This window comes from Notolepis coatsorum (assembly GCF_963971535.1).
Source record: "Notolepis coatsorum genome assembly, chromosome: 7".
In the NCBI taxonomy this organism is placed as follows: domain Eukaryota; kingdom Metazoa; phylum Chordata; class Actinopteri; order Aulopiformes; family Paralepididae; genus Notolepis; species Notolepis coatsorum.
In genome coordinates this window covers 97,453,993-97,472,782 of record NC_140171.1, presented here as the reverse complement: position 1 = coordinate 97,472,782, position 18,790 = coordinate 97,453,993, and the positions used below count along the sequence as shown (strand labels likewise).

Here is an 18,790-nt window from a genome sequence, read left to right as displayed (position 1 = left end):
CAATCCAGAGGCAAATCCGTCTGCCTCTCCTGATTGTCTGCCTGCTTCCTGCAAACACAAAAATATGTTAGTGACGCTTTGACTGTCTGGGTTGTGTTGATTAGAATCCTATTTAAAACTATAGCTTCTGCATCTCGTCTCAGAAAATACAAACACATGTTAATTTTCCACTTCTAATACCATTTGAGTGGGTTCTTTGTTGATTGTCTGTGAGCTTAACAAAACATCAGCTATTTCTCATCCATCCCGTCCTAGGATGTAATGATAGTGTTATCATTTATCAATCATATCGCATATGTACACAAGCATCATATGAATGTGGAACCACACATTTTGAATCATGTTTAAAAATGTCTTACAATGGAAAGGGCTTGTTATCTTTCATTGGTTCTTTAGATAAACACATTAACTCAAGTGAATATGACCTAAACATCTTACTTTTAAACATGATCTATGTTGTTTGTGCCCAAATGTTCAACATTAAAAGCTTATAAAGCCTAATCTAACGCTGTTTATGTGGACTACAATTCCTGTACTGCCATATACTGGAAACCGGGAGTGTTTGTTCAACTCTCCGTATTGGTCAGTATGGCCGGTACGCCCACAGATGTATTATAATTCTGAAACAGACATTGTAATTAGCTTTATGTGACTTATAATGTGTAAATTAAAGCAACATAAACACTCAAGTGATCTGAGATAGTTGTAATTTGCTGTAACTGAGATGATAGTTGTGTATGTACAGTTTCTACGTCAAATGACTCCCTTTTCTTGACTCCTTTTGTATCACAAACAGTACTGAATTTGCAAATCTGGTATGTCATAAATGTATAGATGTAGCAGTACTGACTATCTGTCTGTCATGTATGTCCTAATATGTCCCGATGAATTGAAAATGGGGGACCCTGATGTAAACAAGACGAACGTCTTTCTCTGGTCTGCATCCCCCTAACAATTTGTGTGTATTGAGCTGTACTGTGTTGTACCCATTCTGCAATCTGTTAATAAAGTTTTCAATCAATCAATCAAAGCATCTATATTTATGATTTTCATACTCACCGGGGAAAGCTGTTGTGTTCACGTTGGATCCTCACCGTTCAGTTCAGTTATTGAATAACCATATTAACTTACCCCCTATTTGTGGCCATGTGTATCTTTAATCGAATAGTGGTTCCTGAGGCTGTCGCACGTTACGTGTCGTCAATGCAATGTTCGGCTCGTTTCTCCGGTGGTCTGGGATAATGCAACCCGCATCTCGCCACCGCAACTCAACATTTTCCAATAGCAGCGCGCACATACATATACAAATAAAACATATACTACTAGTGGATTTCACGCACCTTCGGCCTTGGGCACATTAAACCTTACCGTTCGCCCAATGATAGTTTCATATCGCACTTTTGTATGACGTCATCAGCCCATGCGACGTTCACGCGTTGTCATTCGCCTCGGAAATAACGCTTTGCAATCCTGCATACTAGTTCCGCGAGCTCTCAATAGCCTGGAATTTACCTAAACCAGCGTTTTGTTACCGAATGAACGCGCCTGTGCATATGTGAAACGTAAACAAACTGAAACGATAAAACTATACTTCCCCAAATGGTCGTTCCCGTGGGCCGCGGAAATTACTATCCTAGTTTGTCGCGTGAACTGCACCTCAATGTTATTCTCTGTATAACGGCACTCGTCTCAATGCTCGGCGCGATATCAGTCGGCATATTGTGCAAATACAAACGAGACTTTAAACAGACAAACAAACATTAATACATATAAGTTAACGTGTGTGAATATCTGACTGTATTGGATCGCTGTACGTTTAGTCGGCCAGCACTCTGCTGCGACAAGGCATTTATACCCTTGATCTATCTATACATCGTTTTTTAAAACATAACGACCGAATCCTGAACTTCGAAATTTAATAGCGATATATTAGATTATATATACCGTTTAATCATTACTCTCGGTCTCTTTTACTCGCGACTAATGTCCTGTTTAATGTACTTTCCGCGACTGATGTCCCGTTTAATGTACATTCACGTACTCCCGGGACATCGCGTAATCATGTACTACTAGGACATCGCGTGATCATCTTCCCGCTATCTGTATTGATCAATTGGTTAATTTAATCCAAAATACATCGTTTTCAGGAATGGAAGAGATTGTGGGCTTAGTTTGAGGTTGAAACAATGAATATTATGACGCTACTCTGGTAATTTCTAATTATGATTCCATCAGCTTCTCGGTCCTAACTTCCCGCCTCTTTGCAAAGGAATCACAGAACGTTTTTAACAGAGTAGCGTTTTCCAAGGATATCACATCATAATAAGCTCACGTATCTTCTTTTGTTGCCTATATTTTTAGTCTGCATCAGCTAGACTAGGGGTAGCAATCCAACAACCTGTACTGTGTGCCTTAGCTTTTGGTCGGCTCCGACTCGACCTGGAATAGCACTTCAACCTTTGTGCCTAAACTTTTGGGAATAGCACATATAACCCATCCTTTCAGAACCGCCTGATAAGGACCCAGGTGCACGCGCGCCCTGGTAACGATTCTCAATACAGATCAGATATATTAATGCACATTATTCTTACTCAGCCATGATCTCAATATTTGACAACATTCTGTAATATTCACCTGGCACAGAGAAAAGCGGGAAGGTTTTAATTCCTTGCCATACATTTTTTTGGTCGACCATCTATTATACTCACTTTTCTCTGTATAGCTGAAACGATACAGCACGCCGGGAGGACGCAAAAAGTCTGTCACAAGTTCGTAGACGCCAATTGTGGGATATTCTGAAGAAGAATGTTTCTCAGTCAACCGAGGTTTGGATAATAACAAAGGTTTATTAACCAAACAGATAGAATACATAGAGAGAATGGCTGAGGGCTTCCCCCCAGGTGATCAGCTGAATTTACCCAGGTAAGAAGACCTGGATAGATCTCGGGAGGAGACCTATATAGTTAACAAGGGGGGGATGTGGTCCCATTTGATAGGTCAGATGGGGGGGGTGGGTACAGGTAATGGGGACGCAGGGGAGGGGAGTGTCTTATTCCACAGAGAGGGGGGGGGGCACAGGTAAAGGGGACATTTACATGAGGACATATTATACCACATCGCGCAGCTGGCGTGCTACATGTCGGGGCTGATGGCGGGCGGGACGGTACTAGATGACCATCAACGGTACCTTCACGCCCAGGCGGCTGGAGCCAACCTGCATCTAACCTAGCTGCAGGCGATAGCCGCCAGGAAGGAGCGTGCCCTGGCCACTCTCATCCAGCGCCACCTTTGGCTGGAGCAGGCACGGGTGCCGGACCAGAGGAGGATTCCACTGCTCACGGCCCCCATCTCTGATGCTGGACTCTTCGGGTCGGCCATGCAGCAGATGACGGCAGCCTGCAGGGAGATGGAGGAGGAGCGCTCCGTGCTCCAGCCCCATTTTCCCCGACCCGATGCCACCGGTGATGTAAGGAGGAGGCAACGCCGGCAGAGGCCTGCAGCCGTTGCCACCATCACCGCCAAGAAGACCAGGAGTGGAGGGAGTGCCGCGACCGCTGCAGCCAGTCGTCCTACGCCCGGAGGGAACGGTAGGGATCGACGTGACCAGGAGGCTCCCCAGCACCCTCCCTCCGGGCCGGCTCCCCGTGGGGGCAAACGGCGCTCTGCACGCGGCAGGCGGCGCTAGTTACTCCCCTGTTTGCCCCTGCCCCCCCCCCCCCCAAACATATAATTTTGTTATTAAATAAAGGGTCCCCCCTGGTGAGGGACTGTTTTTTGTTACAAAACGTGTGTTTATTCACTATATATTTGGGGATACGATGTAAACCCTCAACTACTGTTGGGGTTGTGTTCTTGCTTAGGGAGTGGGGCAGTTTTCTCTGAAAATAGTTTTTTGGTCACTATTATGTATGTGCTTAGCAAGGCCTGTGGCTAGCACTCGGTCAAGGACTTATGTCTTCTCTCATCATAAAAGACAGCGTTCTTCTTGCAGTAGTAAGAGTGGACTTTACCTTTTTTATTGTCCGAGGGGGTTGTGTGTATTCATGTTACGTTTAGGAAACGTGGCATCGAGTCCACAACTAGGTTGAGTGTTAGCCTGCAGAAGTGGTTACATATATAGCTATTGTACCGAGGTCCTTGGACCCTCTCTTTAACATCTGTTGTTTTTTCTTTACTTGGTAAAGGTGTAAAAATGCCGGTGGCAAGTTTTTTCGCACATGAGCCTAAGCCTTGTATAAAAAAACCTTTTTTACACAAACAAGTTTATTGTCTGTGGCTGGTGTGCAAACTGTAAAGCTTTTACCCTAGCAGACATATGTGCTTTTTATGTAGCATGCTAAACAACTGGTGTCATGGTGCTGCTTTGTTATTGCATCGTATGCGGGGTGTGGGATCAGATGGGGTCAACTGATAAACCCCTCCCCCCTTTTACTGATTGGCCAGGGGGTTGGACCTCCTGTACGTCAATCTCCCTGTCAGGCTGTGGGGTCAGCACGTCACAGGGACAGGGAGGGGGGGGGTGGGTTCCCTGGTCCCACGCCATATTAGGATAAGTGGGTCACGGGATTTCCCCGGCCATGGAATACGTCACTGGGCGCGTTTTCTATTGGCCATGAGACTTCCGTGAGTTTTTTCAGGCTCCGTGCTACGGACCACTGTCATTGTCAAAGTTGGGTGATGCGATGCATTGAGAACTGTTTGTTTTCTGCTCTGCTCTCTATTGAAATGTGTATTGGGCCTTTGGTCACTGGGCTCAATAGTTACATAGTCTTTTTCAATTGTTACTCACGTGGAGGTCTCTCTGGGGGATTTTCTGCCGGGGCCCAGGTCCAAACTCGTTCTCGTCGACCTGTTGGCCTGGGTTAACCCTTTGAACACTGAAACACTTGTACTACCTGTATAGCCTGTGTATACGCGCAGTTATGTTTCTGAGTCTTCTTGGTGGGTTAAGGGAACAACCGCCTCCTGTTAAAGTAAACATAGGGGGGTGGTTGGTTCCCCGGTGTGTTGGTAGCAGAGTCGACTCTCGGGTTGAGGCCGGGCTTGACCCCGTCTGCCCGAGAGTGTGCCCCCGCACCTTTCGTGACGTCTGCCAATTGTGTCAGCCTCCTCTTTGAACCTCCAGCGGGGTCGGGTTTGTGGAGGTTACGACATGGTGCACAGCATACCGAACGCCCCTTCCGCCGGGATACTGTTCTCACAGTAGGCCCTTTAGGCGCCTGTCTAATCCGCAGTGCTCCAGGCACAGGTCGAATTATGCTCTTGGGCAGTGATGGGCAAGCTACTTGGAAAATGTAGCAAGCTACACTACAAGTTACTCTCGATTAAATATAGCTCAACTACAATGGAAGCTATCCCCAGATAAATGTAGCAAGCTACACTACAAGAATATGGCAAAAATAGCTAGCTACATCGGCACTACTTTTTTTTTTTTTTTTTTACTTCATGATCAAGTTTCCATCAAACAAATAGACAGGCAAAATAAATGCTCAGTTTGATTGTTTATTATAAAACTGAAACAAGCCCTCGGTCTGGCTTTTTGTGTCATCCTTTTAACATGAACTTGTATTATGTACAAAATCCAGGAAGGCAAGTTTAGCTGGGTGCAGCCTCTACAAAAGAAAAGAAAGAGACCATTTGGTTTGATTAGTTTTTATAGTATAGTTTGTTGATTACTTTTGATGCAGTAATGGTCTTTTTCTTTTCTATTCTATCTTTATGTATTATTTATCCCTAAACTCTGCATCTTCTGGCTGCCTGATACCCTCTCCTAGCTGAAACCTGCCCACTTTATCAACCAAAAACACACTTCTTCAATATCTGAATTTTAACTAATAATAACTGTCTTACTGCATTTTACTATTATGCTACCATGTCTATACTACCACCAACTATGCTAATATGTCTATACTACTACAGTACAGTATGTACTCAAGAGTATAACACTCAAGCTCGACACTGCTAGACAAACAATACTACTTATCCTTGGCTGCTAGATGTACCACTCACTCCTGCTGACTTGTTGTACACAATTTGTAAGTTGCTTTGAATGAAAGCGTCAGCTAAATGACCAAATGTATTTAAATATGTAACTCACAAAACATTCCATGGCCCCAAAATCATGTGGGGACCCCCCCTGGGGGTCCTGACCCACAGGTTGAGAACCACTGCTCTAGGTGATATTTTCCCTCTTAGTGTATGTACTATTTATGGTAGTTTGTTTTTTCTTTTCTCCACCCCCATAATATTGTTCATTTTCTGCCTACAGTGAAACATGTTAGTTAAATCTGTTGACAAAAAGTGCACTGACTTGTGTGCTGTTTGGGAAAGCTTTTCATCAGCTTACCTGAATATATGTGTTCTCAAGTTAGTGCTGGAAGTGTGGGATGTTGAGAGAAGCTTCGTTTTTGGCGGACACAATAAACACATATGTTGTTGTTATTGACATCATCTTCATCAATGCCATCAGCCCTGGAAACATCGAATCCTTCTGCTATTTCGCGCGGACTAACGGTTCGTTCATTCATTCATGGTCTACTCTGTGTTTAGATTTTTTTTACTTCCTGGTTTGCCGAGCTGGAGTGGCATGTCCCGCCCTATCCTGCCTCTGATTGGCCTACCCAGAATGTTTTGGCCTAATCGTGAGTCGTCATACTCATATGTAAACCAACCAACCAATCATAGTGGGTTTTCTCCAATAGCATCCAGCTGCAGGACAGAAGAACACGACACTCTCAGGACCGAAGACACTCTTTTTTTGTTTGTGTCTGTTTCTCCGGATATGTAGCGTGTAGCGTTTTGCTGACGCTACGGCACTACTTGATTAGAAAACTAGCTGCGCTACAGAGATCACTACTTGATTCAAAAGTAGCGACGCTACCATCACGCTACTGAAAAATGTAGTTAAGCTATGTAGCGTCGCTACTTGTAGCTAGCTACTGCCCATCACTGCTCTTGGGGCCTGTTGCCTGGATTGAGGGATCAACCTCCTTGGGGGTTGTCTCCCCGGCACGCCGACTGGCCCCACAGTGTTGTGGGGGAGTAGCCTCTTGTAGAGTGCTTCAGAGCGGCATGCCGAGGGGGGAAGGGCCTGCTCTTGATTTGGGCCCTGTCCGATACGCTGGCGATGTGGGGGGTGGTGTCACCAGTGACCATCTGGTGGGGTCCCGATGCTACGGCCTCGTTGGCCTCACCAGGCCCCCTTTTTCGGGGGGTCCTGGCCCTCAGGTTGTCCTAGGGCTGGGACCTCCTCCACGCTCTGCTGCTACGGCCTTGCCACAGGGTTGGGTTCTTGACCTTCGACCCTGTGATGTTGGGGGCTGTGACGGAGGTGTTTTGCTTCCCGTCCGTTCCCTGGTGGCATGTGGGATGCGCGCCTGAGTGGTCGCAGGTTCTTCTGAATGAAGGTAAGTCCCACGGTCTGCTCACCCTGTGCGTTTGAGGTGCTAAACCCTCTTCGCACAGTCCTCCACTAGGGGGATCCAGGGGGCTCGGGTCCTCCCCGGTTCTGATGGTTGTGGGCGGCCTCAGCGGGTACATCTGTCGAGCTTTTCGCTCTGCTCAGCTCCTGTGTTCCATAAAGAGCAGAGCGTAAAGCTATACGATCTATAACGTGGGGTTATCCTATAACCCTAGTTATATGAGTATAGCGAGCGCTCTGCTCTGACTCACTGAGGACCCCGTGGTCTTCGCCTTCGGTGGTGAAAGACTTGGGAAGGAGCTGATGGTGTGGCCACGACCCCACTTATATAGAGGAGCGGATGTGGGTGTGGCCAGGCGGATAGGTGTGTGCATGTGGAGAAAATTATTCATTATTAGAGTGGATAAAGGGATAGTTCCATAAAGAGCAGAGCGCTCGCTATACTCATATAACTAGGGTTATAGGATAACCCCACATTTCTGCTCCAACAGCAGAAGTTCCTTCTGTTGCTCAAAACCGATAGTTTGTCCCCCAGCTAGCTTGATAATACCCTTCTCTACCAAATCTGCCTTTAAAGTGGTTTTGACAGCCACCTTTGACAGTCTAACAGGTATCTCAAGTTCATATTTATCAGCAATTAATAACAACTACTCCTTAGTGGCGACTCTACAAAGTCATCCACAACAGAGGCCATAGTGCACTATTGGTTACAAACAAACCCAAATTTATGTTGGGACCATGAAGCGTGATAATCAAGAACAAGACAGTCTGATCAAATGAAACCTCCCCACCCTGACTAACTACAGTGCCTAACTAACTATCTAACTACCTCAAACCCTATATTTCGTGCCACTACATGCAGGGGGTACTTATGCACTAGAACTCTCTGGGAAGAAGAAGTACCTGTCATACAGCCACACCTCTGTGCCAGAGACGTGCTCCAGAGAGGACACAAGCGCCGACACAAGTGCCTGTCTACCCACGTTTGTAGCCGCCTAAAGGTCACACCAAGACAATCGCCCCTATTGGGAACATGCCATCTTAGCCTAACCGGGGATTAATGGTTCCCAAAACACACAGACTGTCCCATTAACCCTTTTCTCGCCAAGAACGTGTTACCACGTCATTGCTCGCCATGCGTAATCTGCCAATGACGCCGTATGGCGTCTTTGAGATCAATATTTCAAAAATCTGTGATGGCAATCATATTTCACCCACGGAGACTTGAGACTTGCTGTTGATCTCCTCTCAACTCTCCAAAGGTTCAAGACCGCCATCTGGTAGTGGTGCTCAACCATATTTCGTCCGGGCACTCGCTATCGTTAGCGGGACTCCATCTTGATACACTGGACAGCGATCGGTTGCAAATAACTCGATAAACAACATGATTTGGACGCATATAGTATTATACAACCTGGAAATGGATCGCATATATCAACATCCCATAATAGAGATATTTCTGCTCCACGCTGATCACCCAATGGTCAGAGGAAGCCGCGGTGAGTTTCAGCGTGTTTGATTATTATTAAACGTATAATCTGCTCTGATATATCGCCCATACTACATGAATCATTTAACGTCGGCCACGGACTTATAAACCCCCCCCCCCCCCACCCTCCGGTCACCAGCAGATGATGAGGCATGACGTGTAGGACCTTGTACAATTGAAATTTTTTATCTGACGTCAATTGGTATCAAACTACATTTGATGATCTAATATATGTATTTATGCCTATAACTCGCGTTCTGCAGAATGCTGCAGAAAACGATAAAAACATATTTATACTTTAGACCGTATTTTAGTATGAATATGTGAATGAAAAAGTAGAACGTTGCTACATCCTAAACTATAGATACTTGACGTTGAATGGGCCATAGTAATGTCAATTTAGCAATACAATTTAAAAAGTTATAGCCCTGCAAAGAAGGGGAACATCTCCATAGACGTATAGTGGTGGCAGAGAGTGGATTAAGATCAGAATAATCTGTGGCAGATAAAGGGTTAAGGTATTAAACTCCAAAGCCTTAACATGAGCAATAACCAAACTGTAACCAAACAAATGAACAAATCTCTTGACAAGAAATCTGCACAAAAACAAACTGCTACCTTCCCAAATCCCAAACAACCAAACACCCAAGAACAAACCAAATCACATGTGTTACTCCCCAACACTGGTATAAAAATAATTAGGCTACAAACAAGCCAACAAGCTACAAACACTAGCTCTAAACCTTCAGGTCACAGACACTAGTTCAACTAATTAACCTATTTATTTGTTTCCAAATTAGCCCTTCTATAATCAGACAGAGCTAAACAAATTGTCCCAACAGGAACTCAAATACCAAAGCCAGTCAAATTGCAAATGCTAGCCAAAGTACCCAACACAAATGCCAGCATGAATCCAACCAATAACTCAACCTCACTAGGCCAAATTACAACAGTCAATTCCTAATTTCTACAAAAGGTCCTACAAATGGCACAAGCCCCCAATTTGTCACAAACAGGTGGTTTCTGACAAATAGGGAGTCCACACGTGATAACAATTTAACAAAAATGATTTATTTGATTCTATCTAAACAAACAATAATTGAATAAACAACAAACAATAGGTATCAGAATTATCAAAAGGGTCCAACTTGGTTGCTGATACAACCTGTCCTGGGAGATGGGAAAAGCAGGCAGAGGGGATTAGACAGGGGAACATATATAATAGTGCTGCAGGCAGCTCTCTGCACTGCACAGGTGCTTAAAATTGGGGCTAACGACCTACCCACTCTACCATGCTCTCTGAGTCAGAAGACTCCCCATTGCAGGTAAAGTGGGGGTTGTCACAGTAAGCTTGTGCAGGTAGGGGGCGACTTATCACGTAACTCATTTGTTATTGCTGATTGGCTGGAACACGGTATGTTCGTAAACAGCAAACAGGTCAATACGGTCCTCATCTGAACAGGTTTAGTGTGTGAACTCTCTCAAGTTTGATCTTTTAACTGTGAATCAAGTGAAATAGGCTGAAAAGGGAAACAAATAATCGTTCATTGGTGTCAAACTTCAATAGAATAGAATAGAATAGAATAGAATAGAATAGAAGTACTTTATTGATCCCGACGGAAATTCAGCATTACAGATCGCTCACAGTAAACAGTTAGGTAGTAAAAAAAATCTAAAATCACAAATAAGAATAAAAATACAGTCTAAGATATGTATATACATTCTAAGATATACAGCCAAAAATGTATAGTGATAATCACCATCATGTCTCTGCTTGACCGAGTTGAGGAGGTTGTGAAAAGCTGTTCCCTTTGTTTTTAACACTTTGAGTGCCAGCGACGAGATTTATCATTAGTTCATGCCGACCGTTGAGTGTCAGCGACGATAAATCTCGATTTTTTTTTTATTAGCGATTTGAATTCATATTTCATCAATCTAGTCTCACGTTAGTGCTGTAAACTCTCTCTGAGCTCCATTGGGAAAATACCGCCCCCTATCGTCTCTCCCTGTTGTACTGCACCCCTTTGGAATGGATTGCATGAAACACATGGGGGGGGGGGGGGGAATCCAGCTTCCTCATTTTACTTCTCAGACAAGTCACCCGAGAGGATCAGATTCATTGCCAAGCCCCAAAACAGCGTGGAATACATATTTCCAGTACCCAGCCTTGGATCAATAAACGTGATTGATATTTGGAATGGCGATCAGGAATTGGAATAATCTTTTTGGAGAACATCTGATCTGAGGTAAGGAATCTATTTTACCAGTCTTAGGATAATCAGAACTTATTTCACAGCGATATCAATGTGTGCCCTATGTGTGTGTGTGTGCGTGTGTGTGTGTGTGCTGATCAGGAAATGAGAGAATAGATTTTTCAGCTCGCTTCTATAGCGTGCATAAGTACACATATCGATAATCTAGAGTTTATTTGAAAACTATTCATAAATAGGCCGAAAAATTACAACGTTTTTTGTGTATTCCAGAATATTCCAGTAAAGGGCGATTATCACAGAATCTTTATATTTTCCTGAAACTTAAAAAAAAAATTGCGTTTTTCAAAATGGTATAAAACGGAAATGAACCGATTAAAAAACAATCCGTTTCTACAATGTTGACTGCAAACAAGTCATTGATAAGCGACGGCCAGATTAGACACATAGCCATAATTTAAGAAATAGTTTCTGCGTTTGCAAATATGAGAGCTCTATCATTGAAGTGGACGCTGGCATACGGAGCCCTTTAGCGCTCCGCATGGCTGGCACTGAAAGTGTTAAGGGGTCACAGGGTTTAGAACCACTGCTCTACAGCACCTGCAGCGATTCCCTTGTCCCTTGCTGTCCTCATCTAACTCATGTCCCCTCAGCTTTGGTATCTCTATCAAACAATCTACTTCTCTGCCACCCTGTCTCTTCTTGACATCCTGTCTCTCTGTTTCTCCAGGACAAGGAACCCAGAGGCATCATCCCTCTAGAGAACCTGTGTGTCAGAGAGGTGTCTTATCCACGCAAACCTGTAAGAGACAATCCTATCAGTCCTATCTGTCCTATCAGTCCTATCACTCCTATCAGTCCTATCACTCCTATCACTCCTATCTATTTAGCATAATTGGTTGACAGACAGACAGACAGACAGACAGACAGACAGACAGACAGACAGACAGACAGACAGACAGACAGACAGACAGACAGACAGACAGACAGACAGACAGACAGACAGACAGACAGACAGACAGACAGACAGACAGACAGACAGACAGACAGACAGACAGACAGACAGACAGACAGACAGACAGACAGACAGACAGACAGACAGACAGACAGACAGACAGACAGACAGACAGACAGACAGACAGACAGACAGACAGACAGACAGACAGACAGACAGACAGACAGACAGACAGACAGACAGACAGACAGACAGACAGACAGACAGACAGACAGACAGACAGACAGACAGACAGACAGACAGACAGACAGACAGACAGACAGACAGACAGACAGACAGACAGACAGACAGACAGACAGACAGACAGACAGACAGACAGACAGACAGACAGACAGACAGACAGACAGACAGACAGACAGACAGACAGACAGACAGACAGACAGACAGACAGACAGACAGACAGACAGACAGACAGACAGACAGACAGACAGACAGACAGACAGACAGACAGACAGACAGACAGACAGACAGACAGACAGACAGACAGACAGACAGACAGACAGACAGACAGACAGACAGACAGACAGACAGACAGACAGACAGACAGACAGACAGACAGACAGACAGACAGACAGACAGACAGACAGACAGACAGACAGACAGACAGACAGACAGACAGACAGACAGACAGACAGACAGACAGACAGACAGACAGACAGACAGACAGACAGACAGACAGACAGACAGACAGACAGACAGACAGACAGACAGACAGACAGACAGACAGACAGACAGACAGACAGACAGACAGACAGACAGACAGACAGACAGACAGACAGACAGACAGACAGACAGACAGAGACAGAGACAGACAGACAGACAGACAGACAGACAGACAGACAGACAGACAGACAGACAGACAGACAGACAGACAGACAGACAGACAGACAGACAGACAGACAGACAGACAGACAGACAGACAGACAGACAGACAGACAGACAGACAGACAGACAGACAGACAGACAGACAGACAGACAGACAGACAGACAGACAGACAGACAGACAGACAGACAGACAGACAGACAGACAGACAGACAGACAGACAGACAGACAGACAGACAGACAGACAGACAGACAGACAGACAGACAGACAGACAGACAGACAGACAGACAGACAGCTTTTGACTGATTGCTGTCTCTGCTCTCGGCTAGTATTGTCTGGAGCTCTACAACCCCAACAGCCGAGGCCAGAAGATCAAGGCCTGTAAGACGGAGACAGATGGCCGAGTGGTGGAAGGAAAACACCAGTCATACAGGATCTGTGCTGCGAGCGCAGAGGAGAGGGACTCCTGGATAGAGGCTGTGAGGTCAGACACACACACACACACACACACACACACACACACACACACACACACACACACACACACACACACACACACACACACACACACACACACACACACACACACACACACACACACACACACACACACACACACACACACACACACACACACACACACACACACACAGACACACACACTCTTTATTTTTCTCATATTTTAATATTCAGAGTTAATTATATAGTTTACACTAGGGATGCCCCGATCGATCGGCCACCGATCGTTATCGGCCGATAATCAGTATAAATATGCGATCGGTGAATTCCAATAATGAGTCATATTCGCCGATCGCGGAAACCGATCAAGCGGAGATCTCACTCGCTGTCTGTCTCAGACACACAGGACCTGCAAACTGCCGCTCCTCCTCCTCCTCCCTTGCCCCGCCCGCACCCGTGTAAAGTTTGTAAACACAGAGGACTGAGAGGCGGCTCCTCTGCTCGAGTCTATAGTGCATTCGACCATGAGCTAACGTTAGCTACCTAGCTATCGTTACTGTTTAAACAAAATTACCCAGTCAACTATTCACTTTTAGTAGGCATTGTCTAACGGTATTTAGCCGGCTAGCTACTGATAGCTCCTGATAACAACAAATGCTCCAGCAAGTCTAGTAGTGCATGTTGATACCTCTGTTAGCTCACGTTAGCGCACGTTAGTTCACTGTTCTAAACGAAATGTCCCATTGAACTAAATAGTTCACTGAGGCGTTGTCTTAACGTTATATAGCCGGCTAGCAGTAGCTACAGATAGCTCCTAATATCAATGTCTTATAACATTGATTCGATGCGTATTCGAGCTGAGGGCTTGCTGAATGTGATTTATACCAATACTAGGGTCCAGCTGCAGCGCCGGAGAATCCTGGCCGTAGCTGGAGGCTACTCGAGTACACACAGACAGTGGAGCTGTTTGCAGATAGCGAGCATTTTGACTTGTTGCGTGGTGGCGATGTCTCGCAGATAATACAAGTACAAGTCTAATTATATAATATATATATTTTATTAAAAAATAATTTAAAAATTTATATAAAATAAAAATTTTTTTTATTTTTAATCAAAAGCGATCGGTATCGGATCGGTATCGGCCGATATGGCTCACGACGATCGGTGATCGGTATCGGTGGCAAAAAACGTGATTGGGGCATCCCTAGTTTACACTGTTTATTTTTATATTCAGATCTAAATTTATTGCCTATATTTATGTCTTTATACTATTATCCTGCCCATACCTGTACCTCCCCTCCCCCTCCCCCATGCTGCTATGATACCCGAATTTCCCCAAGGGGATCAATAAAGGAATATCTTATCTTATCTTACACACATAGACATGCACACACACACGCACACATAGCAAGATGTAACTACTAATAATCTGTCGCCATCTTCTTATTTACCTAAACAGAGAAAGTATCACCAAGGACCCGTTCTACGACTTGGTCTCAGTACGCAAGAAGAAGGTGATCAACCAGGTCCCCAGGACTGAACTGACCTCCCAGGACTAAAGTGACCCCCCAGGACTGAAGTGACCCCCCAGGACTGAACTGACACACCTCCCTCACCTGGAGCCCTTATGGTACTCTGAGATCTGGAGTCAACACAACACAACACAATACAATAACATTTTTTTTTTTTTTTTTTATCCTTTATTTATCCACAATACAATACAACACACCACAACACAGCCCAACACAACACAACACAGCCCAGCTGAACTGAACTTGGGACACCGGACACACAACACAACACAACACAACACAACACAGCTGAACTAAACTCTTGGGACACCGGACACACAGACAGTAAGACGTTCACAGAAGTCGTCTGGGATGGAAGGAGAGACTTCTCTTCACACTTTTTTTTTTTAGACTAAATAAAAACGGTCAAAGACGATAATGTCAGAACTGTTTTGCTCTCACTGACTGTCAAGGAGATTTGCCAGACGGAGTCTGTTGACAAAATGGCAGAAGTGAGAGATGAAGAACATTGGAAGAACAGTTTCTTCAGGTCAACAGCTCAAAGCGGAAGCCATGCTGGTCGGTACCCCACACCAGGTCCGGTCATCCACCATCACCACCATCTCCTTCTCCGGCCAGGACATTCTCTCTCCACCCTTGTCACTAACTTGGGAGTGAAAATGGACCCACCTCACATACGAGACTCACATCAAACACCTCTGCAAGACCTCTTTCTTTCATCTCAGGAACATCTCAAAACTCCGCTCCTCACTCACTCTGGCAGATTCAGAGAAACTTGTCCATGCCTTCGTCTCCTCCAGGCTGGACTATTGTAATGCACTCCTCATCGGGATCCCTAGTAAAAGCATTCAAAAACTGCAATCCATCCAGAATAGCGCTGCTAGGATCCTGATGAGGGTGCACAAACATGACCACATCATCCCCACCCTCAGATCACTTCACTGGCTCCCCGTGGAACACAGGATCGAGTACAAGGTCTCCCTCCTCACTCACCAGTGTGTACACGGTGGTGCCCCTGCCTACTCCTCATCCCCCAGTCCTCCTCACGCTCCCTCCGCTCCGGGACAGCCAACCTCCTCAAAGCCCCAAGGAATAAGCTGCACACCATGGGCAATCGAGCCTTCTGCTCGGCCGCACCCAGACTGTGGAATGCTCTCCCCAACCACCACAAACTGTTGACACTTTTAAACGTGGACTCAAGACTTACCTTTTTAGAAAGGCCTTTTATTAGTTTTATGTCTTATCATATGTTGTTCTGCTATGTGTTCTTCTTTTTTATATATCTTTTTTATAAAAAAAATTACTCTGTAGCACTCTGAGATTCTCAGGAATGTAGGGTGCGTTACAAATTACACGTGTGGCTGTTTACTCAGGCTGCCTCTCGGACGAATCAATTCTTGGTCAACGGATATGTTTTAGGACGTTGTCGTCTAATTGAAAAGTGAATTTAATTGACAATCTTGTTTCCCATATTATTGTCTTTGTGCATACAAATACAGTCATGTAGGGAAGGCCTCTTGTATAGTGCTTATTAAAGACCTATTTTATACTGCTTATTAAAGACCTCTTTTATAGTGCTTATTAAAGACCTATTTTATACTGCTTATTAAAGACCTCTTTTACACCCCTTCCTGACAGGCAGCGACGCGAGCGAGCGTGATTGCGAAAATGATTAAAATGTATTCGTTTCAATCAGGCTATCCTGACCTGCCGCGAGCGACAGCGAACTGAGCGGCGATGTCGTCCCCCCCTCAAATATTCGCTCGCTGTGTCTCTAGTTGAGCGATTACGCGGCCGAGTCCCGCCCTAAACACTTTTATTGGTCAAGAATAGCAGGCTGCTTTCCCCCCGTGTGCTTCCAGGTAAACACACACACAGACACACTCGGACACGCGCCGCGTCATATCAGGACAGTGTCGCGCGCGATTTAATCTCCAGTTCGCTCGCTCGCTGCCTGTCAGGAACCGGTGTTATGGTGCTTATTAAAGACCTATTTTATAGTGCTTATTAAATACGTATTTTATACTGCTTATTAACACTTTGATCGCAGGCGTTAAATTCATAATTTACCATCCCTCGCCAGCCCTATTTAACATGGAGAAGTTCCCCTTCTTTGCAGGGCTATAACTTTTTAAATTGTATTGCTAAATTGACATTACTATGGCCCATTCAACGTCCTATATCTATTGTTCAGGGTGTAGCAACGTTATACTTTTTCATTCACATATTCATACTAAAATACGGTCTAAAGTATAAGCATGTTTTTATCGTTTCTGCAGCTTTCTCCAGAACTTGATTTATAGCCCTAAATGCATTATATTGATGATCAAATACAGTTTGGTAGGAATCTGTGCGAGATAACAAAATTCAACTGGACGTGCTTCTAGGAGTTACTACGTATGATCTGATGTTGACCGGATGGGCGGGGGGTCGTTTATAATTCCGTGGGCAACGTTATATCATTCATCTAGTGTGGGTGATATGATCATCAAAGCAGTTTATATGGAACACGTTAAAAAAATACGCTGAATCTTACCGTAGCTTCCTCATAGCGTTGGGCGATGAGCGTGGAGCAGAGATATTCCTATTATGGGATGTAGAAATACCCGATCCATTTCCAGGTTGTATAATAGTATATACGTCCAAATCATGTTGTTTATCGAGTTATTTGCAACCGATCGACATCCATTGTGTCAAGATGGAGTCCTGCTAATGATAGCGAGTGCCCGGACAAAATATGGGTGAGCACCACTTCATCCGCATCACTTCCTGTTTGGGCGAGCGGCCGATCGGCCACCAGATGGCGCTCTTGAACCGTTGGAGAATTGAGAGGGGCTCACCAGTACATATAATGTCTCCGGGGGAGAAATATGATTTCGATCACAGATTTTTGAAATATTGATATCAAAGACGCTGTCCAGCGTCTTCGGCAGAATAAGCATGGCGGGGAAAGACGCTGAACAGCGTCTCCGGCGATTAAAGTGTTAAAGACCTATTTTATAGTGCTTATTAAAGACCTATTTTATAGTGCTTATTAAATACCTCTTGTATAGTGCTTATTAAAGACTATTTTATAGTACTTATTAAAGGCCACTTTTATAGTGCTTAGGCCTCTTTTAAAGTGCTTATTAAAGGCCTCTTTTATAGTGCTTATTTAAGACCTCTTGTATAGTGCTTATTAAAGGCCTCTTTTATAGTGCTTATTAATACCTATTTTATAGTGTTTATTAAAGACCTCTTTTATAGTGCTTATTAAAGACCTATTTTATAGTGCTTATTAAAGACCTATTTTATAGTGCTTATTAAAGGCCTCTTTTATAGTGCTTATTAAATACTTATTTTATGGTGCTTATTAAAGACGTATTTTATAGTGCTTATTAAAGGCCTTTTATAGTGCTTATTAAAGACCTCTTTTATAGACCAACGCATGTTGTGTTTATCAACGTGATGCGAGCTATGTGCTTATCATTTTCCAGTAATGAATAATAACTCACTCTGCATAACGAAATACAACATAAAAACAGACTACAAATGATTCATAACTAATTCACCAAGTTTTTTTGCCCAACCCTCATGGGTTCATAATCAGAAATACTGTTGCAGTGTTCCATTATTACATTACATGTTACATTTCATGACCTAAATACTAAGGCTGTCAAAGTTAACACGTTATTAACGTGTTAAGGCACAATTCTTTTAACACCACTATTTTTTGTAACGCAAGATTAACTCAATCCCCATACACGTTTATATACGTGTTTGGCCGTGTTATATACGTTATTTGATTGTTTTTCCTTTTTTTTCTCAATATCTTTATTCATTATTCATCCGGGGACCTCGG

The 18,790-nt window shown here is 44.2% G+C and overlaps 1 protein-coding gene across 1 annotated transcript in view; it reads left to right on the top strand.

Annotated features, from left to right (window-relative positions):
* Positions 1-15,382, top strand: part of cyth4b (cytohesin 4b) — a 126,752-nt gene extending 111,370 nt beyond the window's left edge. Inside the window, exons 11-13 of the mRNA XM_084318116.1 lie at positions 11,850-11,921; positions 13,288-13,442; positions 14,877-15,382. Coding sequence (XP_084174242.1) covers positions 11,850-11,921; positions 13,288-13,442; positions 14,877-14,976 — 327 coding nt within the window. The 3' untranslated portion in view covers positions 14,977-15,382. The remainder of the gene's footprint in view (positions 1-11,849; positions 11,922-13,287; positions 13,443-14,876) is intronic.
* Positions 15,383-18,790: the final 3,408 nt, after the last annotated feature.